Source organism: Ruditapes philippinarum, unplaced genomic scaffold (genome assembly GCF_026571515.1).
Source record: "Ruditapes philippinarum isolate M1 unplaced genomic scaffold, ASM2657151v2 ctg505_1_1_1_1, whole genome shotgun sequence".
Lineage (NCBI taxonomy): Eukaryota > Metazoa > Mollusca > Bivalvia > Venerida > Veneridae > Ruditapes > Ruditapes philippinarum.
In genome coordinates this window covers 56,760-76,298 of record NW_026856897.1, presented here as the reverse complement: position 1 = coordinate 76,298, position 19,539 = coordinate 56,760, and the positions used below count along the sequence as shown (strand labels likewise).

Genomic DNA, 19,539 nt, shown 5'->3' with positions numbered 1-19,539 from the left:
ATTGGTGTACATTTTACTTTTCAGACATTTTTTACTTATGTTTGTATGATATTAATAATGATATTATATTTACAAAAATAGTCTTCTTTTGAATAAATTTTGTTTTTGAAGGATTGATAGATTTACGATAAGTATTCCATAGCAGTAAGCCATTTTTTTTTAAAGAGCAAGTACATGTATTCAGATCTTCTGTATATGTTATGTAGTTCCCCCTTTGAATAGAGAGAACACAGTTTGTAGCCAACATTTATGTGTTTCCCCATCTGATGAGTAAAATTTACAAGTTAAGAGTCACACCTATTTGAACTGAGTCACACCTGTTTGAACTGAGTCACACTTGTTTAAACTGAGTCACACCTGTTTGAACTGATGTTATTTAAGGTACCCGGTATCCGGATATAGATAGGAAATTAGAGAAGTTCATCAATAAGAAGAAAGTGTTCCCAGATTACCATGATGTTAGAGGTATCATCATGAAAGTGAACAGAGAGAAGAAACTACATCTTAGGTAAGATTTTAACCCATTATACCATCTTAAATATACATGTATTATATTTATTTGCCTTTGTGGTTCTTTTAGGGTTTTTTTATGCCATCTTTTTGCTAATTTATAGTAAAAGAATACATAATCATTCTTACTTTTCAGTTTTATGTTTAAAAATAACTTCTAAAATTAATTTTACATGTAGATTTTTCCATTTCACTTTCGATGTTAAAAGGGAAAATTATTCACTTTTTTTCATTTTATGACCGGTATTTGATAACTTGTTTTATAAAAAAAAAAAAAACTTGTTTTACAGCTTGTTTTCAGTGTTAAGGTAGATTTGTCTTAATTACAGGTCTCGAGAAATTGATGATTTATCAAGAGAGGCATTTACCGACATTGGCAATCAGCTTCAGAAGCGTCGGACAAAAGATTTTGTGTCTACATTTTTACCACATGGAAGTCATACAGAATCTTTAGGGTGTGTTGTAGAATAAAAATATTATACTTCAAGATAATTATAAGGTGGCCTAGAGGCTTAGGCTTTATTAACCAGGGATCATTGGTTTGAGTCATATTTAGAGCCTTGTTCCCCATGTATGATGCAAGTATTTGTAAGTTATAGGAACGTGACTCAAGAGTGGTTCAGATAAGTTTTAGTTTATACAGAATTTATTTTAGTTTGATTGTATAGGAAGCTATAAGCTTCTAAATAAACTCTTGAACCAACCAGTACTAAGTAATGAGTGTAAATTTTCTTGCTCAAGAAAACAATGGCTTGACCCTGATGGGGTTTGAACCCACATGGCTGGCCATCCTTAGAGTACTAGTCCAACATATTTACCACTTGGTCTTCATGATAAGTTTCAAGTTTTCTTCCCAATCAAGCTAAATAATACATGTAAAACTTAATATTACTACTTTGAAACTAAGTCAATATTTTTTGTTCTTTTACACCTTTCATCTACAATATAAACTTTAAACATACAAAATTGTATGGTTTAAAAAAAACTTATGAATATAAACAATTTATTTTACAGTTTGTTGGATGATCCAGCACTGCTGGATATTGAGTTGAAGAAGAAATTAGATGCTAACAGAAAGTCAGCAAAGTCAAATATGGATAAGGTTAGTGACCTTTGACCTTAGCTGAATAAGGATTGACCTTTGACCTTAGCTGAACAAGGATTGGCCTTTGACCTTAGCTGAACAAGGATATCTTAGTTGAATATTGACTATAATTAGTTATTCTTGTTTAGGTCAGTATTTGAAGAATGCAAAAGCTTTCTTGGCCGCTTGTGCATAAAAATTTGCTGAACCCTACATGAAGGTTTTGCTGCAACTTGTAATTATCATTTCATTAACCAGTCAAAACTTCAAACATTTTTTCTTAATTTAAAGCACTAGCATCGATTCGATTTCGGCTGAATTGAATTTTGACCGAATTATACTCATCAGTTATTGCTTTGTTGTTAAGGTTTTGTGTTTAAATTACCTTTATAGATATTCACATGCTTCTGAAATCATAATTGTAGGTCATTGTCCAAAACACATATGTTTTCAGGAATTGATGGTCACTTTGCAAACATTGTGGAAAACTACAGTGCCCAGAGCTTAAATATTAGGCATAAAAATCATGCATATATAATCCTTATGTACATCATTATAGAGCACATGTTTTCACTGTCTACAAAATCAAAAATTCATTTTGGAGGCTAAATTTGCCTTGTAATAAAAAGTTTCTTAAAAAACTGTATTTGGTATATTAATGTATAGGTTATGGAGAAGTATGCCTCCCTACAGTATCAGGTGGGAGATAAAACTGAGGAAGAGAGTGAGGAGGAGGAAGAAGAAGAAGAAGAAGAAGCTGCTAACATTGATGTGGATCTTGACCAACTGTCAGGGGTAGATAACACTGATTCTGATAAAGATATTGGTGACAATGATAAGGATATTGTTGACGCTGGAGACAAGAGTCGTGATAAATCCTGGGAGTCAGGTCCATGTCTCGAAATAGGTGATTATTTCTCAAATATACACACACAACTACTGTAAATGAAGTAAATAATGGCATTTAGTGTCACAGTGACATAACTTGTTGATGTATTTGATAAACAAGTTATGGCTTTGTTGCTTTGATTCTTAGATTATTTGACCAATATTTCTTAACATTTAAGGCTGGTGTTTTTGATGGTAATCTAAGAATACAAGACTAGTGAGTTTAAAATTTGGAATTGAAATTTTGTTATATATATGGGTCCCTACATGAAATTTTAGTTGCAATTTCCAGTTGTTTCAACCTATGACAGGTTGGGTGGTTTAAAATCTTATCTTAGTAAATAATTGTGTGTTGCATACTAAATCATTTGATTAATTAGAAGCTCTGACATTAGCAGGCAGTTATGGTAAATATATCAATTCCGTGTTCTCTTAGAGTAGATTTGTTTCATTAATAATAATTTATTTGTGGGTTGTGACTGTTCAGTAAAGTTTGTCATCTAAAATACTATGAACAAGATTTGAATAAGTACAGATTTTTACCCAAGACAAATTTTAATCGGAAATGTTAGAGGGGTTGGGTAATTGTTTTTTGTTTTGTTTTCTTTTTAAGATGAAATTTTATTTCATTAAGTGAGCTTCAAAAACAGTATTCCCGTAAGTGGTGTAGCAAACTAAAATTATAATTCTAGAGCTACACTATCTTTGTACTGGGGATGTAAAAGGTGCTGTAGGAATAGGTTACATGCATATTTGATTTTACTATTAAAAAATCAGTTTGAGCATATATAGTCTTACTGGATTTTACAGATAAAATATATCAAATGGTTAACTTTACAAATGTAGGGGTTTTTTTTTCTATGTTCTTCTGATAATTTAGCGTTTCATTAGGTAATTATACAAACTTTCAGAGCAACCCTCCTACATGGGTGTCTTTGGGGGTTTTATTTTTAAATTGGTCAATTCTACAATAATTATGTATAGAATCTGTAAAGTAATATTTTTTTTGTGAATTACAAAATAGTTTTACCTATCTGTCTATATGCAAATAATGTCAAACGCCTTCAAGGGAAATAGAGTTAGACACATAAAAGTTAAATGGAAATGTAAATGTTTTATATTTTATCTTGCTCTATAGATATTTGTATATAAATCACAAACACTAAAAAAAATCTGCATTATCTTTTAAGAGTTTTTAGTCTTGTTAAATATACCATTTAAAGGTAATGTAAATATGACTTATTTTTCTACGTGTAAACTCAGTGTGATATAAAAAATAAAAACTGGTATGTTTTTGTTTTGCTAATTTTAAAGAATATAAAGAAATTTTCTGATTTAATGTCTAATATTCCCTGAAGACCGAGTTGTTTTGCAATGAAAACAAGTTTGTTGTTAATCGCTTGCAGAGAAATTGGTAATTACTGGTTAGTTATCCAGGAAACCAGCTAGGTGGCCAAGATATAATACAAAAATGCCATAAAATCGGCTTTATAAACAGAAATACAAACAACTGTTAAATAAATAAACTATTTAAAAACAATTTAGTATATAAGTGACATTTTAGTAATTGTTATTTTGATACAATTCTATCAACTTGTTGCCTATATTTTTCTTGTTTTTTTTCTTTTTAAAGTTACTCAACACAACATAAAAAACAGTAAGAATATTGCATGCTTTCATTTTTATTTTTTTTTTGTATTTTTTTTTTTCATAGATCTATATTTTTATTTACACAGAGTGTCTCTTCAATAAATATGTACCCCTGTTTATGTGCATACATTTTTTGGTGTTTCCTTTTTGTTTTGTTTTTTTGGTGTTTTTCCCCCCATCTGTTTGGGAATATGACCAACTCTTTGGTATTAGGAAATGTGATTTGTAACTTTTTTATTTGGGAGTTTTAGAATGGTAAACGCTGTATAAAGATGAAAATAACCGATTTTATTCATCTAAAAATAAAATCAGTAACATTCAAAATGTGAAATGAACAAAAGTCACATATTGGGAACTTTTACTTTCAGAATTGGGAAAAAAAATTGATATTTTGATAAATTGTGAATGTTTTCTTTTATCAAAGGTAACTTTCCAGAGAAAAAAAAAGCCCAGTATGTTTTGTGTTTTTTTTTTACAAATAATAAGACTTTTTTAGGCAATATTGTTTAATTACATCCCAGAAATGCATAAGAACTTTATTTTGAATAGCGATATTGACATCAGTTTGACATTTTTAGCTTGTCTGTTTCGAAGAAAAAGTTATCATGATCATTGCGTTATTGTTGTTGTCATTGTCGTTATCATGTAAAAACTTTAATGTTAACAATTATTCAAATATTTTAATAGTTATCAACATGTTCCTTGGAATACTTGCTTATCATGACAAAGGCATAATTTTGAAAGCAATACTTTAGGAGTTTTGCCCCATTTTAAAGTAGAATTTTTAACAGATGAGTGTTGCCACTGCATGAGGTGCACACTTCCTTTCCTTAAGCAAAAAATGGTTTCATTATTTTGTATAGCTATAATAAGAAGTATTGGAATCTATTTATATACATATATAGTCTAACTTTATAATTCTGTAAAGGAAACATTTTTCCTTTTTGCTCAATCCTTTAAGCAAAGATCTTGATGACACTTCACATGAATTATCAATAGCAAATACTGCATTGTGTTTATATTCTGAATGTATAAGGTTGGGGGGGGGAAAGGGAGAGGTTGTGGGTGGGGACTGAGGGAGGACTGAAATATCTCAATAAATTATGAAATGAACTGTTGTGATAATTTTGTATAAGTAAGAAGTGAAGCACATAAGTAGGGGTATGTAATGTCTCGTACCTATAGTGTGACAAAGCAGTCTAAAATAATCTTTGCTTTATATCTGTGGCATAGCACTACCATATCATTCCATCATCATAGTGGGCAGTTTATTTTTAAAGGTTTCATTTTTGTTAAATATTTATCATCATATTGGGCGGTTTTTTTAAAGGTTTCAATTTTTTGGGGTTATTGCTTTTTGTTAAGTGTTTGGGTGTATTCTTATTATATTTTTATAAATATTTATTTTATTTTTCACTTTGTGATGTTACGTTTAGGATTATTTTAAAGAATCATAATTCATTGAACGTTCAGAGCACATTACAACAGTTGTGAAAAGGCTGTTGGTTACTTAAAAAAAATAGGTCAGTACTGGTTCATGTACTAAATCCAGGAATTATTGTTTTATATTCATTTGTAAACTTAAAATAGGATTAGAAATTATGGCTTAAAGCTGCAGTTTACATCAAGAAATTTTTTGATAAATTGATTTCATGGACTTAAGTATTACGATTGATTTTCTTTGTTTTACTTATTATAATGTTTGGTTTTTATCTGTTTAATATAGATTTGTGTGTGTTCATTACTTCATTTTGTGTAAACGTGCACCATTAGTATTACTTTATACACCTTTAATATGTAGAGATATTCAATAACACATTTAATATATAGAGGATATTCAAATTATATATATAAATAGAGTATTTATTTTCATCTAGCGTTCTTCATAACCATATTAGCTAGAGGCACCATTTAAATTAACAGTTCTAACAGTAAAAGTTGTGCTAGCTGCTTTTGTAAATAGTTGAAGTGAGCTCATTTAACTTATGCAAGAGTTTGTTTTATTTTGTTAAATCAAGGAAACTGATTTACATAGTGTCAAAATGTTTTCTAATAACATAGTAAATGGTTATCCTATTTTTCTAATTTGTAAGTCTGTTATTTTTAACAATCCTGTCTACTGTTGTAAGAGTAATTTAATATTGAGTTTCATAAAACTTACTCTGATTTTTTTATTTGGATATAAAGTATGCATAGTTTATGCATATAAAAGGATTGTGTGATAATTTCTACACAAATAGTTAACATATCGTCACCTTTGTGCAGTAACATGTTAAGTCCATCTAAATTTAACAGGAGTTGACCAAGTATTGCACAAAGATGACAATATGACCAGAGAGTGTTGGTGAAACTAACCATAAAATATCAGTCTACACTAGGTTATGGTGACATAAAAAGCACTACTTGATTTATGACCATTTTGTTGTTTGGGGTTATTATCATCACAGATTCTTTCATAAAACAGTTGCCATTTTATTTTATTTGTTATCATTCATTGTTGAAACTTCATGACAGAATTCTCTAGTTGTTGTGTGTATATTTGATGGCCATTGTGTGCAGTTATATAGATAGTGCTTGTCTAGAAAGCTGTATAATGTGAAAGGATTGTTGCTTATCATCCCCAAATAACCTCTTTTATTTTTATTTCCAAAAATTTTCCTTGACATCCAGTGTTGTTTCTTCTTTTCATTTATTTACTTATTTTTCAATTGAATTGCACCTTTCCTCTTGTTATTGTGCTCGTTGGAACTTTTTCTGTAAATCACTTTCAGCAGTCACATTGTGCTTTCTTCAAATCACTTGCCCCTCACAGATGTAGGTTGAATCTCACCAGCTAATTTAAAGAAAACTTGTGGTTCTACCCAGATGCCTGTTTGTACCTGAAATTTTGCATAAACAAAACCTAGAATCTTTCTCCGCAAATAAAACTGGAAAGTTGCCATATGACCTTGACAGTTTCAGAAATTATATCACCCCCCACTCCTCCCAAAAAAATTCACAGTGATTACAAAACTTTGCTTTAAGAATGGTGGTACTTTCATTCAGTTCTTTCACTTGTCTATGTGGCTGATACTAAAAATTATTGGCTTTGCATTTTTTTAAAAAAAATTTCTTGTTTCTGAATCTAAAATTCTAAAATTTCTTTTGAACTTAACATATTAAAGCAAGATCTAGAAAAATAGATTAGACTATTAAAAACTTAATGTATAGTTTCTTTTTGTCATATTATAAGTTTTTTTCCCATTTCTTTAGCAGTTTTGATAAAATTATTGTTGTAAAATGTCATAAAAAGAAAGAAATACTTTTCTTAATTGTGTTCTTAAAATATTTTAAAATTTAATTTGATCTTTTGCATGTTAACCTGATTCTATACAAAACATTCCATTGTCAGTAGTATAATAACCAAATGTTATTGTTCAGTGCAAAACAGGATAGTTATTATAGCATTAGTACATAAGTTTATTGTTGTCAGAAGTGATATATTTGTATCATAAAATGATCATTTAAGTCATTCCTTCCAAAGTAAAATGTATTCAAAGTTAGAACTCGGATGTGGAGACTGATAATGAATAAGTAACACTAGTGTCCACATCAGTTTTAACTAAAATCCATTGAATTTCTGAAAATTGAGAGAATAATTATCAATAATAGATTTATATATAAAAGCAAACAATCCTTTCTGAAGGGCCTATATCAAGTCATATTTCACTTATTGATCTTGTGTTACATTTTTGTTATCATAAATATGTTTTCAGTATTACTAATTTTGTATAATGTCAGTTTGTTGAATCTCTTTCATTAATGCTCTTTCAAAAAAATTTGGGAGTATAATATTATAGATGCCACTTCGTCCTTCAAGATCAAGGTCAACAGTGCTAACAAATAGATTTTTAAACTTTTGCTCATATACCCTTTATTAATTAACCAATGTCTTTTATATTTGCTAGGAAAATATCTTGAATGGTCTTTTAGCTTTGGATTGAGGTAGGGTTCTATGGGGACAAGGTCAAGGTAACCAGTGCTAAAAATAGAATTTTAGACTTTCGCTTATACAGCCAAAGGTCAAAGACATTGTTACATGTACTTTTAATTCAAATTATCTCCAGTGCAGTTTCCTATCTAGCACTGATAATGAATACACTTAAAGCTGTACTTAAACTAAAATTCTAGTTGTTTTCAGAGTTAACTACAGTAAATTAGTTGTGTCTTACTTGTTAAGAGATTCACCAATAAATGGCAACATGATATCTGTTAAGATTTGACTAAAAATCTACAACACAAAAATTTGTTTTGAGTGAATTTATAATAATGTTATCTGAGCAATTTAAACTTGACCATCTGTCTATCCATCTTTCCCCCCGTTAGTTTTTTTTTCCGACTGTTTCTCATGAACCACTGCATCAATTTCTCAAAATTTACAAGAAGCTTCACTTTCAAGAGAAGCTGCACAAATTGGCAACATGTCTTGTTTTGGTGGTTTTTAAAGTCTCTTTAAAGCTTTTTCAGCCCTTATTTTGTCCAGACATTTTGTTCGTAACCATATTTGAGCCACGTCATGACAAAACCAACATAGTGCGTTTGCGACCAGCATGGATCCAGACCAGCCTGCGCATCCTCGCAGTCTGATCAGGATCCATGCTGTTCACTTACAAACTCTGTTACAAGTAGAGAAACTGATAGTGAACAGCATGGATCCTGATCAGTCTGCGTGGATACTGGTGGCAAACCCACTATGTTGGTTTTGTCATGACGCGGCTCATTTAGAAATTCATCAAAATCACAAACAGAGGCTTCACTACCATGAGAAGCTGGGCATATTAATAAGTTTACTTAATTTTACACAGTCGTCCCCTTGTGCCCTAGGGGTTGCCTTTGATTTAGGGTTGAGGCATCAGAATTGCAGCCACTGTTTATGCCCTGCATGATCATAAGAGGCGACTAAATAGGTACAAATTAACTGCAGTTTATGCATTCCTTAGCCTCTAGTATTTCTTTAAGTTTGTAACACCTGAGGTTTACCAAAATCATATTTCCTGTTTCGGCGCCATATGACCTAAATTGTGTTGGTGTGCGTAAAACAAAACAAAAAAATTCTATCTCAATTTGTTTGTAACACAATTTCAAAGATATTCAAGGGAGTTTATTGAAAGTATTCTCAATGATAGAATATGGATGGTGGATTTGCAATGTGCAACGAGCAGAACTCTTTCTATGTTACCTTTTAATAATCTCCCCTTAATAATGTCTATAAACTGCTCTTGCCCTTTACACTTTCCTTACACGTTGTCTCTTCTGTAATGTGATTCTTAAGGGATCATCCATCATTTCCAAAGACATCCTTGGTTTTATTGGTTTAAAATATACATGAGTTTATGTACTGTTTTTGCTTTTATTTCATTGTTTAATTCTGTTTGATTCCTTCTATTACACTTTCTTTTTCTTTTTGACTTAATGATATTGTACAGCCAAAAATTATACAGGAAGAACATCATCACCAAAACCAGGTTATTGATTTTTTGAATTTTGTTGAAATATTTCCTTCTGTTTCTTTTTGTTTCAATTTGAAATGTTAGCTTTTTTAACTGGCTGATGTGCCTCAAAATTGTTCAACCCCACTTGAGTTTCATTTTTGTCTTTTTTTTCTTACTGGAGTAATTCAGTTTTTATTTGAGGAATACCTGTCACAGTTAAAGAAAAATTGATTTACATTACTATTTAATTGTTAACCTGAGATCTTCATCCACCAATAAAGCTAGAAAATTACTATATGACCTTACCATTACAGCACTGGTGCCATGTAAAATCCAACCAAAAAAAAACAAATGAGTGCTGTTCAGATAATAAATTGGGATGCATTATTGACTAAATGGTTAAATCCTTTTTGGGTTTTCTAACATCTTCATGTGGGATAATACTTTTTGAATGTGGAAGGTGCTTGGTCTTAATTGGGCTCTAGCCTCTGATCGGACATAAATTAAAGGGTCTCCCTGCACTACTTAAATCATAAATATGACTTAAAATATTATTGATCTGAATTAAAACTGAGTAAATAAGAAACAAAACAACAATAACAAGTAGCACCTGTTAAATAAGAAAAAACAATATTAAATTGTTTTATTAATTATTAAGTAAAAAGTCATTCTTGTCAGCCATAGTTAATACCATTGTTTTTGTTGGTTATTATCAGTTCATTAGCTTTCATAAAGATTTCTGAGTTCACTTGTAGTTAATATTACAGATTTTAAGAATCTCTAAGCGAAATGTCGTTCAGTCTTTTTCATACAAATATTGTTATTTGATAATGTTACTGTAGTTATCCATGGAAGGTAATTAGGGGAAATGACTGCTTAAGTATGAAAATTGAAAATAAAAACCAAAACAAACAAACTTTTCTAAATAAAATATCTAATTTATATTCTTTTTGTCTGATATCTCACCTCAGATAATCAAAGTGTGAATTTTAAGATATATAATTTTCTTGTTATTTGACCTTTCAATAGCATGAGAGACAATGTTCAGTAAAATACTAACTTTGAACTTTTCATAAATTTATAAATATATATGTGATTACCATTTGTATAACCAGAAGCTTACTTACTTTTGACAAAATTTATTGTAGGGTTTGATAAGTTTTATCATACCTTTTTAATAAAAAGTTGTATTTTTTAAATCTAAAATTAACCCTGATTCATTACTGTTCTTTTTTTTTTGCAGAAAACTTAGAGAGTGGACAAAAATCCACATTTTCATATGACAACCCCGAAGATGTAAAGAAATTAAGTCCTATGAAACCTGCATATAGACGTGATGTAGTGAACAAAGATAATAAAGAGAGGCATTTTTGTGAACAACTTGGGCTGTACCGAACTTCTGAGAAAGAAGAGGTGAAAGACATCGAGCAAAATCCTACTGTAATTGAAGAGGACATTAAAAGTACTGAACCAGCACTTCCTCCCCCAAGACCAGTCCTTCCTCCTCCTAGGGAAATGCATCAGCCATCTACTGAACCACATCAGCTTCCTAGTGAACAATGTCATCCCCCTAGTGTACCACATCCTTCCTCTAGTGAAACCAAGTGTCCCCAGAAGGATGATTTTGAATCTATTGGGCATTGTAGTCCATCACTTAATGAGGGCACTGTTGATGAGGCTGAAACAGTAATGATTTTGAGTGATAATGAAGAAGATGATGTGTTAATATGTTCTCAAGAACCAGAAAAAGAAAACAAAATTGATACTAATAATGACAAATTTGGTGATATTTCTAAAGAAAACCAAGATGTTTCAGTAAGTAATAAGGATGCTAATGTTAGCCTTACTGAGACAAGTCTAATTGTGTCAGCTAGTTCAATGGTTTCAACAAGTCCAAAGATATCAGTAAATGTTTCAGAAAGCAGCCAAGTGTTTGATAGCAATGCAAAGGACAACAATGAGGTGATCAAGTCTGAAGAAGATGAGAAGAATACAAGTGATATTTCAAATGTAACTATTATAACTGATGATGAAGATGAAGACAAGAATGTTAGTGATGATCAATCTCTGGGTCTGAAAATAGTTTCCGCACATCATGTAAGTTTAAGTGATATAAGTAAATTGCATGGAGAGGAAGATGAAAATGTTGACAATGGGATTGTATCAGGTAAAAACACATCTGAAGAAAATACCTCGAGTCTTAATAGTTCAAGCGAAAGTGTAAAGCAATCTGTAAAACTCCCATCAGAGGTTGAGAAAGAAATTGACAAAGAGAGTTCACAAATACTGCCAGTTCTTAAAGATAATGAAGGAATAAAGAAACCTTCAAATAATATTGATAATAAAATTATTGAAAAGATAAATGAAGTATTAAACAGTGAACCAGATGTAATGATAATTGATGATGTTGAAAATGAAGTTTTGCCAGTTTGTCCAACTATACAGAAAAGAAATGTGGCAAGAAAAATTGACAATATATCAGGTAGCTTGCAAAGAAACAATTCTAACTTCACTAAAGTTAACAGGGTAAAGAACAGCAATGTACAAGGTCCAAATGGATTGCATTCCAGAACTGATTTTACTGTTCAGAATAGAGGCAGAAATTATCAGTCACCGCCACCAAGAAACAATACCACTAAACCATCAAATATGCAATCATTTGCTAAACAACAATCGTCTAATTCTAGCAATATGAACACACTGTCTATGAAAGGAGGCACAAAAATGAGTTCGCCTTTGTCATCAAATTCTAACATTATTAGTCCTTCATCATATACAGACTGGCATAGTCAGCCCCAAAAATCACCAGCCAATTTTAACAAAGGTAATACAGGGTCCAAATGTGTTCAGCAGTATCCACGAAATTTGAATAACACTAATAGATTCATGGGGGGAAATACAAAACTGAACACTGTTGTGAGTTCTAACTCTCGGTGTACATCCAATAATTCATGGAAAGTTCAACAAAATGAATTTGAAAAAAATAATAGTGGGATCTCCAAAGTTATGACTCCTATGAATATGAATTCCAAAATGAAATTTACCTCAAACAGCCCTTTGAAAGTACAGCAGCAGAAATTTGGAAGAGACACTAGTGGGCCATCTTATACATCACAATACACTCAAGGTTTCAAACAGATGAATACAGGCTCTAAAATGAATCCAAGAAGTTCATTTCGCATGCAGTCAAATACCTACCAACCTTATCCTTATACAAATAAAAACTGGAATGCTCAATCTCCAAAGCATTCCAATTTTGTGCAGAGAAATTACAATATACCTCAGTCTTCTCCAAGATTTACAGCTGTTCCTTTTAAAGGAGGCAGCTCTAGTGGGTCTACTCCAGCCAGGACAAATTCTAGTCAATTTAAACATGTTTCAAACAAAGGGTTTAACATTCAGGGTCAAACTACACAAAGATTTAGTCAAAAAAGAAGTACTGGTTTTCAGAATTCTCAGCAAAAATTTCCTAACACTCCAAATCAAGTGAGGAAAGTTTCAAATGAAAGGGCAAAAGCGCAACAAGCCTCTTTTACTGCTTCAAAAGTTATTGATGATGTTGTGATAATAGACTGTGATGAGGTAGATCAGGTCCCTGTAAAAAAGAAGAAAACTTCCAAGCATAAAGAAAAATGTGCTGTAAAATATGACACAGCAAATGATGTAATTTGTATTGATGATCCGCCAGAATGTGGAAACACTAGTAAAGATGCAATATATATTGTTAGTGAAAACATTAAAAACACTGAGAAAGAAAGAACAAATACAATTGAAGTCACAAAGACAGAATCCAAATGTGCTCAGAACTCATCAATTTCCCCTCAGTGTTCTAAATTAGGTGAAACTTCAAAGAAAAATCATTTAGAGGGCTCTTTATCAACTGAAAATTCCACATCAAACTCTAAACTTGTGAAAAGCAAAACCAAAATTGAAGAAACAAGTGTTAAAAGTAACAAAAATAAAGACTGTGAACTAGAAATTTGTGAAAGTGGTAACAAGGAAAAGATGCATTTAGAAGTCAGTAGTGTAGAATTTAATCAGGAGAGTCATCTGAAAGAAAAACCAAGAGATGTAGAAAGAACTAGCAGCAATGAATTAGAACAAAATGTCGCTGAGGATGAGGAATTACGAAGTATTCCTGACATCTTTGAAGGCTCATTAGGTACAGTTGAAAGTAATGAATGCGAAAGCATTGAGTCATTCCACGGTAGTGAATCATGTGATAAAAAACCTGAAGATTTAGATGAGTTACAAAAAGAAGAAAGTAATGAGTATGACATGGAAGAAGCAGAACCAACAGAAATTTTCACTGCCATAAAACTTGATAGTGTAAAACTTAATGATACATTAGGATCTACAGGTGTTGTGACAGTGGAAAACAAACCATCTACCTGTACACAGGGACTAGATGTCTCAAATGATGAAGAGAATGCAGCATGTCAGGATGAAGGGTATGAAAATCTAAGAAATGTCAATGATAAACAGTCAGCTTTGGAGAGAAATAGCAAAAGTACCATCACGAATATTGAAACTGGAACTGAACTTGTGTCAGACACATCAGTTCAAGCCAATGACCAGCATGTAGGTGATGATGATGATGATTTGCAGGCTAGTGATGATGAGGGTGATGATGAAGATGATGATGATGAAAGTGGAGATGATGATGATAATGAAGATGATGATGAAGTAAGTTGTGGCATCGAAAATGACGACAGCATAAGCAGCACATCTTGTGATGTTGACAGCCATGCTAATGTAAAAATTGTGCCAGACATTCGAAATAAACTTATACAGCTGGAAAAAGCTATAGTTAAATCGAAACCAGAACAAGAAATTAGATCTCAGGCAAAACCTCAGGACATAGTCCCACGACCTCCGCGTAATTCTGGTAGGGCTCAGTGGATAGAAGAGGATGAAAATGCGAGCCTTATAGAAACATACCAAGAACCAGACTCAACACCATATAGTTTAGAAGTTAACCAGATCTCATCTAGTAGTAGTGAAAATATCATTGTTCTTTCAGATTCAGAGTGAATGTTCATCATTTTACCATTTGGCTATAATATTTATTATCCCCCACCGATGGAATCGGGAGGGGGATATAGTTTTGGCGTTGTCCGTCCGTCCTTCCGTCCGTCCAGCCGAATTTCGTTTCCGGAGTAGTTCTCTGCAACTAATGGCTGGAATTCAACGAAACGTTATGGGAATGTTGATCAGCATGTGAAGTTGTGCACCTGGGTATTTTCGTCTGGATATTTTTAGTATTTTTAGAGTTATTGCCCTTGACTCAGTAAAATTTTGTCCGAATTTCGTTTCCGGAGTAGTTCTCTGCAACTAATGGCTGGAATTAAACGAAACGTTATGGGAATGTTGATCAGCATGTGAAGTTGTGCACCTGGGTATTTTCGTCTGGATATTTTTAGTATTTTTAGAGTTATTGCCCTTGACTCAGTAAAATTTTGTCCGAATTTCGTTTCCGGAGTAGTTCTCTGCAACTAATGGATGGAATTCAACGAAACTTTATGGTATTGTTGATCAGCATGTGAAGTTGTGCACCTGGGTATTTTCGTCTGGATATTTTTAGTATTTTAAGAGTTATTGCCCTTGACTTAGTAAAATTTTGTAATTTTCAACTTGTGTCGCATGTAACTCAAAAAGTATTTGACCTAGAGTCATGAAACTTTACAGGAATATTATCAGTATGTGTAGTTGTGCACCTGGGTATTTTCGTCCGGATATTTTTAGTATTTTTAGAGTTATTGCCCTTGACTTAGTAAAATTTTATAATTTTCAACTTGTGTTGCATGTAACTCAAAAAGTATTTGACCTAGAGTCATGATAGTTTACAGGAATGTTGATCAGCATGTGTAGTTGTGCACCTGGGTATTTTAAAAAAATTAAAAAATCTTCTTGTTTGAAGGTACAAGGCTTCAAGTTCAAAGAATATTACAGTTTATGCCATGATTAATATATAAATAAAGCCTTATGTCTTCAGTTGTTGTGTTAATAATAACCAGTACTCGGCGGGGGATATAAATTCAACGAATTTGCTTGTTTATTATTTATGTTTAATTCAGTCAGTCTTATTTAAATGCCACAAATGTCATGCTACAGCCTAATTTTTGTATTTTCACTAAAGAGAAAATAACTTACTGAATGTTTTAAAGAATCTTAATGTTAATAATTTTTGTAACAGGAGATACGTAGTTCCTTTGTACAAAATTTTTGTTAAATTGTAAACAAGTGGCTTTGAAACTATGCTTTTCTCATTTGTTATATCAAGGATGTACATGCATTTAATTTCTGCCATTTATTAAACAGAATCTTTTTTAATAACCAGCTTTTAATGTCTTCATACCAGACATTAAGCAATATTTTCAAGTCATTTTTCTATATTTATTTACTTATAACTTATTTGAATTAAGCACTTTTATTAAGTTTGCTCAATTGAATTCCATGATTTTTTTTGGTTTATTTATTTTTTGTCAATATATTATGACTTAAGGGGATATACTTTTAACCTTTTTCCTGCTGGAATTAGCCTCTGTCACCAGTATAGAGCCAGGCAAGCTTGCACAATACCATGCATTCTGACCAGACTCTATGCAGGTGGCTAACAAACTTCACAATTTCAGTCTTGAAAATGAATATGTAATGTTGTTAAACTAGAAGCTGGACAAGATTGTTTAAAATATTCAGCAGGTAACTGGTTAAATACCTTAGAAAATACATATTTATTTCCTGATACCATGTATGTGTGTTGAAATTGTACAAAGAAAAATTTTGTATATAATTGGTGTTACATATTTACATGTATATTGTTGGATATTTGTAAGATATTGGAGATAATTGTACCGCTACCATGGTACTTAGAGGCGGCTTTATTAGTATCAATTTGTCCCATCTGTTGGTCAGTACTACAGCTCCAAAGGGTCCACTTTTTACCCCTTCTTTAGACATAGCTTTTACATGATTTCATTACATTTATTTCAACAAGTTGATTGTCAGAATCCACACCGCCACTGTGTTGGCTCAAGGTTACCATTGAAAGTCAAACAAAATTCAGACAATTTTGAGTCTGCACAAAAATTCTATACGCCTTTGAAAAGGACTTTTTTCAAACTCATAAAAATAATGATAGATGGACCTACATGAAATCCTGTGTCATCTAGATGGTGGGACTAATGGTTGTCACTCCTGTGGCAAATCTAATATTTGTTGTCATATTTACAAATTTGAAAAAAATGGCATTTGTTATCTTCTTTTTTCCCCCTCTCTTTCTCTCTACTGATGAATGACAATTGGTTGGTAAGATTAATTTATTTAATTGATGACTATGAGGATTAGTCAGTACACATTATACAAATATGGACTTTTTAGCTGTTGAATATGATGTGATATGTACTGAAAAAATTAATATTGACTTGGGCGATAGCCAAGGTATTAATTTTTCCGTACATATCACATCATATTCAACAGCTAAAAAGTACATATCTGATTTATTATATAATTTATAAATAGCTTTTATATTGCTTATCAAATCTGCCATTGCATACAACGGAAATCGGTATTTTTCAGCTTGTCTACTTTTACCATAATTTTGCCCTTTCTTTTAAATGAGAGCATTGGCACGCCAATTCGTATTGGTCTTAAAATGTAAAGCCGGTAACTAAAAAAGACTAATTTGACTCTTATTTACGTGTCACTCGACATTTTTCCAGAATTGGTGTGATGTCACATCATAGTCTCGTGTGTTTCGGGGAATTTCCAGAAAATCTATTTTTAGAAGAAAAACAATTAATATTATAACTCTGAGAATCTATTAGGAAAAAACCAGTTAATATACTCCGATATTGACTCATCTTTTACAAAAATTGGTTGTTAGCCAATCAGGGAAAGGCATTTCAAAGCTATTTTTAGATTATATAATAAATTTATTTAATTGATGAATATGAGGCTTAGTCTTTACACATATTATTAGCTCTTTTTTTTATCAAAATGTCAAGAACATTTCATTTTCATGTCAGTCTGCATGTAAATTTAAGTTTACAAACCTCTTGTTTTATGTTAAAGAGTATGGGTTCTAAATGTTATATTTTATTATGATTAAAATTGTACAAAATTGTGATTATAAATGAAATATATACAACAAAGAGTTAACTGTTGTTTATGTATTATTTATGCATCTTCTTAAGTGCATGGCAGATTGTGACCAGCCTTTAAAGGAATAATTAAAGATCTGATCCCTTGATGGTCCTTTTCATAAGTTGACTATATAAGTATAAATGGTTCCATTCTGAGGCACAAGACTTAGTACAAGAGCAAAAGACATTAAAAAATTGAAATTTTTCACAAAAAGTTCCCTTTTGAAGTGTTACAATGAAGCTTAGTTATATGGCCTGTAGCGTTGCTACATAGGTTACATAATTATAGTGTTTTTCTCTGCTGTTAAAATTTCTGTCACCCTTGGGGAGTCACTTAATTTACAAAAACCTAAATTTATATCTGCGGAACTATGTATTTTAGAACTTTGGCATGTAGCATTGCCTAGAACTTCTATGCATCAAGCTCTTGGAGTCGAATATGGCATTGCTTTGAAGACACTTGCCATGTACATGATGTAGACCTGTATAGGAAACAGACTATTAAAATCTCGAAATTTATAGTGCCCAAAGTTTGGATATATATGTATAGCAATTTTAGCATTCTACCACAAGTTAATCTTGTATTAATTATGCCCACATAACAGGGATTGCTGGAGTACAATGACTTGCTGTATATAGAAAAACAGGAAGAACAAAAGATGCCCAAAGCATTAATATGAAGAAAATTCGGGCAATCCTACTCACCCCCATGGCAGTTTCACGTCTGACATCACAATATGAGGTCACTGACCAAACCACATAACTCTAGTGTGGGTTTTCACAGAATAATAGTGCTTTGTAAAATTTAGGCCCTATAACTCTTAGCATGAACTTTGATTTTGACTGATTAGCGGTCCATTTCGAACTTGAAAAAAGATTTTCTTAAAAGTGTTTCATTTAGCATCAGCCTGATACTTCTGAAGGTATTCACATGAAACTTAATACATGACTTTAGAGTCATAGTAGTGTGGCTTGACCTTTGAGTTTGAGACCTAGTGCAAGAAGGACCCTCAAACCTGGGTCTTGCAAACAGCACATTGTTTCAATGTAGCATTTACTTCAAAATCAATCCATGATGAATAACAAAGTTACTGACTGAACAAAAAGTGGATGGACAGGCAGATAGACAGTTAAAACTTATTCATGCCACCCTGTACATCTACATGGTACTGCTGAACAATCAAATCTGATTACGAATAGCAGGCATAGGGCATGAAAAGTCAATGTATTCTTACTTGGCTTCAAAGCAGGGCTAATTTTGGTCCCAATAGCATAACTTATGTAACTTTTGCAGAGGGTCACAAAATTTTGTTTCATACATTTAAGCTCTCAGAATTTTGTTGTTAACTGAAATATCTAAATTGATTTAAAAAAAAAATGAATTTAGCAAAATGATCATGGATTGGGACTCGATAAAGGGCATGATTAATAAAATTTGTAGAGTTCAACTAGCTAATGCTACAAAATCATAGCACTATACTATCAAGTTATTATAAAACACAAAATGATTAGATGCCTTTTCTTATGTCTAACAAACATTCTATGTACTTAAAGAGATCCAAAAATCAGCGCCAATTTTGATAAAGTGTACAATTTCTACAATGTATAAATAAATACAACTTGCCATCCCACACGTTCATCTCTGAGCACAAGTGAACAACAAGAAAACTGCAGCTTCACTTGTTAATCAAGATTTTTTTAAATTCTAAATGCAAGGGGGCCAATGAGCCTAAAGTGTTCACCGGAGGACAGAATGGTATCAGTGTTAAGTTGCAAGTGTATGTTTCTCACA

The 19,539-nt window shown here is 31.9% G+C and overlaps 1 protein-coding gene across 4 annotated transcripts in view; it reads left to right on the top strand.

Moving 5' to 3' along the window:
* Nucleotides 1-17,757, top strand: part of LOC132748066 (uncharacterized) — a 30,540-nt gene extending 12,783 nt beyond the window's left edge. The window contains exons 6-11 of one of the 4 annotated variants that reach the window (XM_060737608.1): nucleotides 382-508; nucleotides 840-965; nucleotides 1,525-1,612; nucleotides 2,261-2,501; nucleotides 9,613-9,636; nucleotides 10,847-17,757. In XM_060737608.1, the coding sequence (XP_060593591.1) occupies nucleotides 382-508; nucleotides 840-965; nucleotides 1,525-1,612; nucleotides 2,261-2,501; nucleotides 9,613-9,636; nucleotides 10,847-14,637 (4,397 nt within the window). In that variant the 3' untranslated portion in view covers nucleotides 14,638-17,757. Of the gene's footprint in view, nucleotides 1-381; nucleotides 509-839; nucleotides 966-1,524; nucleotides 1,613-2,260; nucleotides 2,502-4,115; nucleotides 4,140-9,597; nucleotides 9,637-10,846 lie in introns of all 4 variants that reach the window. The other 3 variants (XM_060737606.1, XM_060737607.1, XM_060737609.1) reach the window with 3 other exon arrangements.
* The last annotated feature ends 1,782 nt before the right edge of the window (nucleotides 17,758-19,539 follow it).